The 12,138-nt window shown below is 38.4% G+C and overlaps 1 protein-coding gene across 9 annotated transcripts; it reads right to left on the bottom strand.

Moving 5' to 3' along the window:
• Positions 1–66: 66 nt before the first annotated feature.
• LOC110611468 (lysine-specific histone demethylase 1 homolog 2) lies at positions 67–11,015 on the bottom strand. 9 transcript variants are annotated; one of them, XR_006350200.1, is made up of 6 exons: positions 8,728–10,997; positions 7,776–8,598; positions 6,704–6,774; positions 5,432–6,617; positions 4,571–5,344; positions 3,587–4,497 (listed from the first exon to the last, which is right to left on the bottom strand). XR_006350200.1 is itself a non-coding variant. In XM_021751837.2 (3 exons), the coding sequence occupies exons 2-3, from the start codon at positions 10,259–10,261 to the stop codon at positions 7,877–7,879; spliced, it is 2,256 nt and encodes a 751-aa protein (XP_021607529.1). In that variant the 5' UTR covers positions 10,262–10,719; positions 10,882–11,015; the 3' UTR covers positions 7,115–7,876. The 9 variants fall into 9 exon arrangements, 3 of the variants coding, with proteins under 3 accessions (XP_021607529.1, XP_021607531.1, XP_021607530.1); XR_006350199.1 differs by having other exon boundaries at positions 5,432–6,774; XR_006350201.1 differs by having other exon boundaries at positions 3,587–4,476; positions 5,432–6,774.
• Positions 11,016–12,138: the final 1,123 nt, after the last annotated feature.

The raw sequence follows: 12,138 nt of genomic DNA, 5'->3' as shown, positions 1-12,138 counted from the left end.
TCATCGTTTCTTTCCGTCAACAAAATAGTTCATTCTCATCGTTTCTTTTCGTCAACGAAATCGTCCCTCCCTATATTTTTAAAAATCTATTAAAACGCCCTTAACATTTCTTTTTGTCAACAAAATGATCCCTATCTTTTCTTTCCTCCTCCTCCTCCTCTTTCTCCTCCGAAGGCCATGAAAAGACCCAATAATCACCACCTATATCAAAAAGCCACCCGGTGAATGTCGAAAGAGAAAGATGCCGACATAAAGAAAAAAGGCAACGCAGAGGTGATTCACAAATCATGAAAGAAAGACGTCATAACTAAATTACAGTCACTTCTTTAACTCAAAATATTTTCATTATCATGATTAGTTATAAAATTAAGATCAGTCACTTCTTTAACTCAAAATATTTTCATTATCATGATTAGTTATAAAATTAAGATCATAAACGAAAGTTTTGTGTGTATGAAGTATACTGAAATAGTTTAAAGGCATGACTTTTAATATGGGAAACATTGAGAAAATAATTATTTATTTAAACATATTATTGAGAAAAAACTATAAAATAAATCACGCATGTGAATTATTATTTAGCGAAATCTTTGAATCGCATAAAAAAATAGTATTGGTCAAAATTAATATTTGCATTCATTTGTAATATATCTTGTGCAAACTTTTACTTTACAGAAAAATTTTAAAAAGAAATGAAGAAGATATTAATGAGGTAGGTGATCGGTCTCGGAACATGATCGCCAGAACCACAAAACCGACTGGGAAGATGAAGCCCTTAGTGAAGTAGGTGACCGATCTCGAAACACGACCGCCGATACCATAAAACCGGCTGAAGAGAAGAAGATCCCAATGAGGTAGGTGATCAGTCTCAGAACATGATTGCCGGCACCATAAAACCGGCTGGGAATGTGAAGCCCACAATGAGGTAGGTGGCCGATCTTGGAACGTGATCGCCGGCACCACAAAACCAGCTGAGGAGAAAAAGACTTCAGTGAGGTAGGTGACCAGTTTCAGAACATGACCGCCGACACCACAAAACTGGTTGAAAAGATGAAACCCTCAGTGAGATAGGTGACCGTCTTAAAACGTGACCGCCGACACCACAGAACTGACTGAGGAGAAGAAGATTCCCGTGAGATAGGTGACCGGTTTTGAAACATGACCGCCGGCATCACAAAATTGGCTGGGAAAATGAAGCCCTCAGTGAGATAGGTGACCGGTCTCGGAACATGACTACCGGCGCTACAAAACCGACTGGGGAGCAAACGCCAACACAGAAAAACAATATCAACAAAGGCCATAAGCCTCTAAGAAAATAGGTAAAGGTCTGGCTTCGGCCTCACAAAAAGAGCTCAAATAGCACAAAAACAACACATAAAAAACCCAATTCCAACCTCACATGAAGGATTGGAACGCTAGACCACAAATAAAAAATTCGAATCCAACCTCACAAAAGAGCTCGGACCACAGGATAATGAGACTCCAATCTCACAAAACAACCAGCGTATAAAGAAATCAACCTAAGGCATTCTAATGCCCGCTTCATAAAACAACGTGCCCTACTAAAAGCCAATTCAAGACTCACGGAGTCAAAGTACTACGCCGACCTCAGGAAAATAAGCTCGATGCCAGTAAGGTCAATAGGCAAACAGAACTAAAGCAAAATGAATCCTAGGTAAAATACATACCAAGATAGAGAACTAAACGATAGACTAAGGGTAATCATTAGAGGTGCCAACCTCGAGAATTGACCTCTAGCATCAAACCAGTCAAGTTTGCCTGGAGAAAGATCTAGGTAGTAGAGAACCCGAAAAACGCTTGAGGGCAGATAGCCCGAAAAACGCTTAGAGGCAAATAACCCAAACAACTGGGATACACCTAAAAGCAAAACGCTTAGATAAAGAATTAAAGAGTTTAGGATGATATCAAGAGCTAGAGAGCTCGAACGAGGAGGCAGCGCCAAAGAGTCCAAAGAGATATAAAAAGTCGAAGAGCTCGAACAAAGAATCGAAGTCAAAGAGGCGGGTAAAAAACCAAAATACTCGTAAGAACTAATATGCAAGATTGATATGTAAAAAGGAAGTACCAAAATAGCAATACAAATTCTCTTCTTCGACAGTCATAAATAACTATCGGAGATGTGAAAGGGCAACATCAACAATAAGCAAAATAAGACCCATCAAGATCGCAACATGTGTACATGTAATTAAAAAAGGTCAAATAAGCCATTTCAAATGACAAATCGGCACTAGAAAGCCCCTATTTATTAGGTACAAAAGAATCAAACTCCAATATGGTCAAGTTCAAAACAAATAGACCGACCTCTTCAACTCTTGACCGATCTCTCCAAATCCAGAGAGGTCGAACATACCTCTTCAAAGGCCTACATCAGCAAGGCCATAAACACATAAGAGAAAAGTTGAGAAATAAGCAGACGACCTAAGAAAAGGTCTCGATATGCATAAAGCTCAGTAAATAAGATAATAACCTGACTCCGACCTCACACAGAGGCTTAGATTACAAGGACGTAAGTGAAAAATTCAAATCCAACCTCACCAGAGGATATGGATTGCAAGAATACCAACAGAAGGTATAGCTCCAACCTAGTCAAAAGGCTCGAATCGCAGGAATATGGGACCCCGATTCCACAATAATTGTAAAAGTGTTATTCAATAATCAATTCATTATTTATCTCTCTGTGTATGTATATGGCCAAGTTAAATGGATCCTTTCGCATTTTTTGCAAGAAAATCCGTTAATGTAGCTACAAAGCTCCTCCACATTTTTCTGTAAGTTAGTTATGAGCTCAACTTTCACACGACCTTACAAAAGTGAGCTTGGTTCCCTCAAGACCCATACGCAAATAAAAGCAAGAGCAATAATGAGAAGCGCCAACCTCGAGAAAAAGGGCACAAACCTAAGTGGCTAGTCTCATAAAAGGGTCCGGATCGCAAATAAAGAGCCCATTTCCAACTTCTCTGAAGAGCTCCGATTATAAGAAAATGAGAGTCCAACCTCACAAATAGGCTTAGCTCATAAGAAAAACTAACTTAAGGTATGATGCCGACCTCATGAATAGAGCTCGACAAATAGAAAAATAAACCTAAGACATCATAATACAAATTTCATGAAAGAGTGTACTTCATCAAAAAGTTAATCTAAGGTTCATAAAGTTTAAAGCACAGTACCGATCATAAAGAAGAGCCCGATGCCCCTAAAACTTAAAGAAAAATAAAGTTGAGGCAAAATCAAAATAAAAATGAAACTCAGAAACTTAGAAAGTTAGAAACTCAGAAATTCAGAAACTTCGAAAAAGCAAGAGATAAGAAGACACGAAGATATCCAACAGATAAAAAATAATAAATAATATAACAAATAAATGGTTTGCAGATAAAACAAGTCGACAGGACACCAGCTCAGCACAATTCAACATGAAAATAGCCCAAGTATAGGAAGGAATACAAACAAGTCTGAATTAACGAGTTGGTAGCCTGACAACATTCACAAATTATGCATACAAAAGCTGACAAAGTGTAAAATTACAAGCAGATTCAATAAGGGAAATAAAAAGTGAATAGAGAAAAAATAAGAAAAAATTGAGCTCTATTAATTATTTAAATGGGTTATAGAGGCAGCAGGGGAAGAAGGGGCAGAACTAAGTCATTTACAGTGTTATTTACAATATTATCCCCCGAGGTCCGGAAGGCAAGCAAGGAGCATTTTTGAACAAAGGGTTGCCATCCTCTCCGTAGCATACCTCCTCGCTATCAGAATCCACTTCAGGAGCTCGCAGGTCTGCAAACGAAGTAGAGGGGTATCCCTAGCCGCTTTAAGGCTTTGATTGTACTCGGAAGCGAACATGCGGAAGGCCTCATTGTATATATTTTCCTTCATCTCCGCAGAGGCTTTATACTCTTCTAGGCGCGCTTCACAGGCTTGCTGGATTTGATCTTTCAGCTTTACCGAGTTCTTATACTCCTGCAAACGCTCCTCACATGCCTGCTGGACCCTATCTTATGCAGTCCGGACATCCCTTAGCAATGCAATACACCTCTCCTCCATGATAGAAACCTCTCGATGGAGTTATTGTTGCTGAACGCGAGACTCCTCCGCTACGGAAGCCATGTCTTTCAGATCCTCGATGTGTTTATTAAGCTCTTGTTGAAGGACATCAGCATGGGTTAAAGTCTCATCGCGCTAAGCCCTGGTCTCATTACACTGGCGGCAGGACTCTTTTAAAGCAGACAATTGCACTAAGGCTTTATCTTGCTGAGACTCCGCCGTAGAAGCCCGTTGAGAAGCCCTGTTGACCTCTTCCTTCATGTCTCCCAACCGTTTGGTGAGATCCTCAATCTGGTTTCGAAACTCGATGATATGCTCACGAGCACCACCAGAGGCCACAATGTTCTCCTCACGACGCGTTTCGACAATGTACTGGTCCATTGAGCTTTGGAGAAACTGGTCCTGAGCATCAATCTCCATGAACACACCCAACATCTGTTAAGGAAAGGCAGCAAACAAAATTACAAAGACTAAAAAATAGAAATGCGTTTAAAAGCAGACGACTTACCATAAGAAGCATTTCTCTCAAGCTATCCCTTAGATCCTCCCGAGATCGCAAATTGAAGGCCACCTGTTGTTTAGTAGAACAGGCCAGATGGCTGTTGAAAGCGAGAAAACGGGGATTAGAAACATTAGAGACTCCCCCAAACATCTTCTCACGCAACATCTCAGCCACAGAAACCGAAGTAGACTCAGCAGTCACCTTAGCGGCACTTACAACTCGTTGTCTGGGGCAGACGCTAAGTGCTCTACTGTTTTCTTCCTTTTGTTGACTAAAGGAGAGAGGATTGCCTTTGCGAGCTTAGGAGTGCGAGTGCGTTTAGCAGTCCTGCCCTTGGTTGTAGTCTTAGCAATTCGGGCTCGCTTAGTAGCATGGCCCCCAACTATGACGGCCCCCACAGCCTGGATAGGCGGGATATCCAAAGAAGCCACTCCGGTGCCTTCTTCCAATACTCCCTGTAGACTCACTGAGTGCAACAGGCTCCCTGGTGGCTTTCTTAGGAGCAGGGGAAGTCTGGATTGAAGTCTAAGCTTTAGCGAGGACAGAGGTTCTGATGCGGAGGAGCAAGAGCCCCGAGCATAGGCACTAGAGCCCAAGAAGGTGCTGAGGCAGGAGCAGCACAACGAATTGCGAGTGTAGAGTCGATAGTGTGGAAAACCTTGCGAGTCATGTCGACCATAGACTTGTTGGCCTTGAAGGCCTCCAGAGTCGCCTTTATACCCTTTCAAGATAGGGTAAAATTCTTAAGCAATCTGATCTTGTCCATGTGCACAATAGAAACTGAAAAGAGAAACACCAACACAGTTAAAATTTAGAGCCACAAGAGAAAAAACACGATAAGAAAGAAAAATGGAGAAATAACAATACCGGCTTCCCAGCAGTCCTGAAGGTTGGATATAAACATACACTTCTCGACACCGTACTTCCTCGACACAGAAATCAATCGAAGGAGGCAGATTTGGTCCACCAGGATTAATCTAAGGAAGTCGTTGCAGCCCTAGGGAATTTCCTCCCAAAGATCGACATCCCAACTGACCCGAGCCTTCTTTCAACTCAACTATAACAAAAGCGTCAACCCAGCTTTTGATCAAGTCCTTGTACTCGGCAAATATAAACAACTCAGCTCGAAGACCAAAATAATAAAACTCATGGTTAGACCGAACTAGATGAAAGAAAGTATAGAATAACTCGATGGAGGGGGCAAAACCCCTACACAAACAAATAGACTTGAAGCAGCACATGAACAAGATAGAATTTGGAGAGAACATTCGAGGAGTCACCCTAAAGTGACGGAAGACCTCGATGAAGAAAGGGGTGAAAGAAAAGGTCAGTCCTAGATTGCGTTGCTTGACAAAAAAGACTAAGCTACACCCCTATTGGGCATCTACCAAACCTGCCGGAGGGGGATTAGGAAGTACAAACCTCACATTAGGAAGAAAGGCCCTAATTCTATAGATGGTGATGTCGGCATAGTCGCTAGAGAAATAACGAGAAAGGGAAGAAGGAGAGATAAAAGACACCAGACCCACGACATTAAGAATTCTAGCGAAACTCATAGGGGAGTAAGACGTACCTTAGATTGAAAAAGCGAGTCACAAAGAAGGAGAGTAAGATAGCAAAAGAACTGCAAGAGGCAGAGTAGCAAGTGGAATCAGAAGTGAGAGTTTGAAATAAATAAAAGCAGAGAAAAGGCGTTTTGATAAAAGCATTTCTAGAGTCATGCGGTAATAATTGGGGCATCAAGATTTTTCCAAAATTAACGAGTGGACAAAGTGGCACTTGATAATAGTTGGGTCTGAGACACTCTGGTCCTTACTAAGCCCATAAGAGAGAGATATGCTAGAGTCTTATGACAACCCAATACATCAGTCCACTTTTCTAGGTGCGGTCCAGACCTCATACTAACAGTTTGAAGTCAAAATCCAACTTACTTAATTTGATGGCTCAGTAAGACAATAGACGTCTATGCATCCAAGGCTAGGTCCATACAGGCGCTAGAGGGAATTAAATAATCGCTTGACAATGACAAAAAAAGAACATCCATACGTACGGCCTGCATAATAATGACATGTCACTAGAAGACAAAAATAAGGGAATATAAAAAAGAAAGTGAGAGCACAAAAGGGCTCAGACACGTACCAAAATCCCACCCTCTTCTAAATCTCAAATTATCAATATAAATTTCCATATATTATAGTAAAAAAAGTTACCTGCAAGAATAAAATTAAAAAGAAAAGAAAACTAATGGACTTTAGTTTATTAAAACTGTGAAATCTCAAAATATAAATTGTATAAAAACAAGGGAAGAAAACTAGAATTGAAAATTCTCGGTTTCTTAGAGTTAATTCACTTCCAAAAAACTAGAAAAGTATTTTAAAAACTGGAAAATTAAAGTTTTGTATTTATATATGCCGTTGGATTAGCTAGTCTAAAAAAATTTTTCAGAAGAAAGGAGAACAAGATGGGGCATTACCTAGCTAAGAGAGCTTTGCAGTAATAATAATAAAACAATAAATAATAATAATAATAATAACTTACAAGCTGAACTGATTAGAGCACGTTGGTTGGGCCAATGAAATTTAATAATAATAATACTAATATACACAGAGAATCAAGAGGGAAACCAGCCATCAGCATGACTGAGACAGCGCCTCTGATTCAGATCTTTATGCTTCCCTTATTAAGCATAAGAAAAATCCACATTCTATACAGTAGTCAGTAAGCTTGGGAAGCTTCCTAAGATCATGAGATGTAATGACTGAGAATGAAAAATAGCATCCCAGCTCTGATAGAAATGCATAATAATATTGGGAAGATCCCTGAGCTCTTGGGACGCAATACAAAGTGAGAAGGAAAACAATATCCCGGGATTGGAAGAAATATGCGACGGAAAAAGCTAGGATACAAATACAAGAAGAATTTGCAGAGCCAGAAGGTCCTTAAAAATACAACAATATCTTTTCCCGAGCAATACTTCTCGACAATGAGAAGCATCCTTTAACCTACAGTCCTACACTATCACTTTCATGGCTACAAGGAGTCATGGTTCTGCTTAGACACTAAGCTGGTCATGGTCAGATAAAAGAATGTTCCCAGGAAGAAAACAAATGGCCATCCTAGTCAACCACCAAGAATTGTTCTCTTGGAGTTGGTAAATAACCTAAACAGCTAAATTATATACAGAATTATACTAGAGGAGCAAAAGGCATACCCAATTTATGATCCATTTCATGGAGCAAATGTTTGGATCAAAACACTCCATGCCAAATCAGAAATGCCCATCAAATGTCAAGTGTTGAAACTGATGTCATCTTACACGCAGTTGTATTGTCCAGCACTTAACCTTTTCCTGCCTCGGCCTCTACGTGCATTAGTAATGCTAGAAACCAAAGAACCACAATGATTTAACAGCGCATTAAGTCCCATTAACCTCAAGCCCAAGTTCTTAACCACATATGACAACTTGTCCTCGTTACCCCCTGTCATCAGCTGTAGCTCATATGCTTGTTGACGAGATAACACTACATAAAGCTGCAATGGCAGGTGCAAAGGATTTTGCAAGCTCCCCTCTAATTCTTTCTTCAGATCTTCTCCACAATTATCAAAAATAATTCTCATTATGCCCATTGAATTTGGGTCTTGTATCAAAGGATTAGATATAAAAGAAAATTTTCCAAATGCTAGGTCAGGTCTCTTGAATAGATCTACCAATGTATCATTGCTTACTCCACCACTCCTCGGAAAAGCCTTCCTTGAATTATTTTGCCAACTTCTATTGACTCTTAAAATGCGAGAAGCCTCTCTTAAACCACTCAAGAAGGCACCATGCATTGTGGCTGGATATTGCCTAGTTGTTGCCTCACCAGCAAAAAACAGCTGACCACCAACACTTTCTGCAAGTAAATCATAGTCACTACCAGATGACTGTACCCTAACATGAGAATATGAACCATAACTAAAGGGATCACTGCCCCATCTTGTACAAATCGTTTGTATGGGGTCAGGAACGTCAATGCCTTTGGGATTGTATATACCTGTAAAAAGAGTCATAACATCTAAGTATAACGAATGAGGATTGTGAGAGGGAAGGAAAATGAGAGAGGAGAGAAGCACAAGGTAAATCAAAAGAAAACTATGAAGCGAACTCAAATTATCAAGCTAACCTCTAAGAACACTTAAAACACGGTGAAGTATAATAGATGGATCCGTGTATTCAAACATTTGTGCTGCTTCTCCAGCAACCAATGCAATAAGTACCGGGCCTCCAGAAACAGTATGGTTACCATAGAACAAAAAGAACTCTCCACGTTTACTGCTATGCTCATTGAGACATCCAAATGTATCCAACTCCTCCCCCCAAAAGACATGGGGGAAAACCATTGCCACTTTATTAAGCAGTCCAAAACCCAATCTATCAATTGCTGCAAGCTTCCTTCCAGGGAGCTCTGGTTCAAAATTGATGGTCCTTTTCTTCAATACTCCAAGAGGCACAGTGCAAAGGACCATATCTGCTTGAAAAACTTGTTCACCAGCAACAACCATAACACCTTCACTTCCGTATCTTATAGTATTCACAGTCTTCCCATAGAGTATAGGAATCCCTTGACATAGTTCTTTTATTAATCTCCAGTTCCCTCCAGCTAGAAAGCAGTGGTCCCCACCCATTTCATATGGATCATCCTGATCCCAATATGTAGCAGATAGATTTGCGAGACATCCTGCATTTGCATATTCCAAGTTAGCAAGATGCCAATCAAGCAACTGCCTCTCTTCTGTACTTCTAGCCACAGCATACAACTTCCTAAGTCTCTCCAAAACTGAACCCAGTGAAACATCATTTGCAAATCCACCCATTATTTTTCTGAGTTCCATGACTTTATCAAGCAACTTATTGAAGATGAATTCAATCTTATAATCAACTTCCTTATCAACAGGCGCCCCATCTGGTCTGTACAATGGACAGTTATCTCGCACCTTATGGAGTGGAATAGAAAGTTGCCTAGCAAGAACTCCCAAAGGATTTGCATGTATACCAGTAATAACACTACCTCCAAGATCCACAGCAGCAAATTGGTCATTCCTACCCATTTTTTGAGTATAAACTCTCCCCCCAGGACGATTCCTACCTTCTAAAACAACCACCTTAAAACCAAAGGACATAAGTTGCCTTGCTGCTGATAAACCAGCAAGTCCTGCACCGACAATTATCACGGACCCTTCATTAATCAATTCTGGCATAGGGGGTGTAAGGGATGAAAAAACTCCAAAATTGATATATCCATTGTACAAAAGAAAATCATAAGCAGAAGATATCAAATTCTCATACTCATTGCTCACAGTTTCTTTAATCTGTCCCTTTGATAGCCATGCCTTCACATTACTTCTCCACCTTGCAAGGATATGATTCCTCACAACAATATAATCATTCTGCTCTTTTCCACCCAATTGTCTTACCACCCCAGCTTGAATCTCCTCCTCAAGTAATGCATCAATTGGAAACCCCAGAGATATTGCTATCATTGCCTCAGTTTCAGTCTCCTTTTCCAGATCCTCCCTCGTTCGATTCCTTTTCTTCAAAGAACCACCCAAATGATTCTCTATCAACTCATCCATCAAATTCTCATCATAATTCCGCAAACCCGCTTTCTTCCTCAATGACCTCTTTGTAATCAGCCCTTCCTGGCCTGGGGTTTCCATGGCCTTATGAACTATAATCAAACTTTTCAACTCAAACTCATACTCATCAACCTTAAAACATCGAATCAAGAACAGAACAATACATCTCCCTTCAATATTAACCACTGATCAACTCTAAGCAAAATAGCATAAAGTGAATATTTCTTATGCAGCAACATTCCGTAGAAAAACCATCAAGCACACAACTAGGAATGTCTCTCTTAATGCTACTATATCATCTAAAACCAAACTGCTATAAGATGGGCATGTCTCAATAATCAACACAGTAACATACCCCTACAAAAACTACAGATGTCTTCTTGAATTCATCTCCCATTTCGAAAAAGAATATGAAAATCATTCAGCCATACAAAGAGGCTCCAGATTCATTCAAAACCCATTTCTCCTTTAACTGCAATGGAATCCCCAACTAAAGAAAATTACACTCCTCATCGGTGACAATTAACTTTCAAACATAGCTGCATAAAGACACCATTACATTTAACTTCAAATTGAAGACCAACAGAACTTTAACAGTCACAATTTGATAAAAGCACTGAATCCCACAATTGAAGACTCCAAGAATAAACCAAAATTTTGGCACGAGACTATTCAAGAATTGAAAGAAGATGGTGACTCACCTTCCTTGCCCAAGTTGAACAGCTGTCCGCAATAAGCAATCCGACAAGTTTTTTTCAAAGTCAGAGGGGGAGATTTTTAGGGTTTTTCTGGTGTAACCTCGAAAGTGTGGGAGAAATTAAATCAACGAATTAGAAAACTGATTGGAGGGAACTCCAAGTTGGTAATGGGCCCCATTGCTGATTTAGGCCCAAAGGCTCACTGGATTTTCTAGGGCACTCATAAACGACTAATCAGAATTTTTTTTTTTGAGAGGGTAATCTTTTTTTTTTTGGGTAATTGGTGGCAATATGCAATTTTAAGTATTTATTTAATATATACTTTATGATAATTAAGATTTATATAACGCATAAGAAATTATAATTTTAACAATAATAAATATTTACACTCATAAATTTAGTATGGTGATAAAGGCATTCGAATAAATTTAAAAATATTAAATTTTACTTTTACAGTTCAATTTTTTTTTAAAAAAATAATAATAAATATTCAATAACTTAATTTTAATAAATATAAAGGTGTAAATATATATTCAGTCAATATATTTTATTTTTTAATATATATTAAATAATATATATTAAAAAATTAATAAATAAATTATTAATTGAGTAAAAAATTAAAAAAAAATAAATTCTATTTTTATTAGAAAGGAAGAGTATTTAACATCAAAATTATAATTCTCCACATTAATGAAATGTATTAAATAAACTTTTTAACAAAGACATATTAATTTTTATGTATTTTGTAATTTTTTAATGTATGCAATTGGGAGTTTTTATTATTATTTCATGAATTTAAGTTTAAAGGGTTTGTTATTTTCAAATTCGAATCGAGAGTTGCATGGATGAAGCACAAATGTATAATATTGGTGATTAAATAGAATTCTACTATAAACGATTTTTGCATTAAAAAAAAGAATTTAATTTTAATATAATTAATTATTTAATATTTAATTTGAAAAGAAAATTTAATTTTATTGATTCATAATTGAAATTGAAACAGTTGCTCAAATCAAATACCCTAGCCCCTTCCAGCTAATCAAATTGCAGGGGAAATAAAGCTTTTACATAAAATATGCAGTATTTAAATTTTGGATGTCAACCAAACCTACCTTAGAATAACCTCTAAAACTTTATTAGGGAATATGAGCTGATTGCCTAAATCCAAAGAATCCCAATGCATCTAAACCTGCTTTTGTATAGAGAAGCTACTTCTTCCATCAAATATGCAAATAAAATACATAAATAATTCAACATTTT

This window comes from Manihot esculenta, chromosome 3 (genome assembly GCF_001659605.2).
Source record: "Manihot esculenta cultivar AM560-2 chromosome 3, M.esculenta_v8, whole genome shotgun sequence".
Taxonomy (NCBI): domain Eukaryota; kingdom Viridiplantae; phylum Streptophyta; class Magnoliopsida; order Malpighiales; family Euphorbiaceae; genus Manihot; species Manihot esculenta.
The sequence above is the reverse complement of the archived record's forward strand: the minus strand, read 5'-3'. Positions and strand labels throughout refer to the sequence as shown.

What these genes read in the sequence shown, in the direction of transcription:
- LOC110611468 (XM_021751837.2), bottom strand. Translation starts at nt 10,261, where the DNA reads ATGGAAACCCCAGGCCAGGAAGGGCTGATTACAAAGAGGTCATTGAGG. An exon ending in TGTTTTAAGTGTTCTTAGAG is followed by an intron (nt 8,599 to 8,727) that starts GTTAGCTTGATA and finishes CTCTTTTTACAG; the next exon opens with GTATATACAATCCCAAAGGC.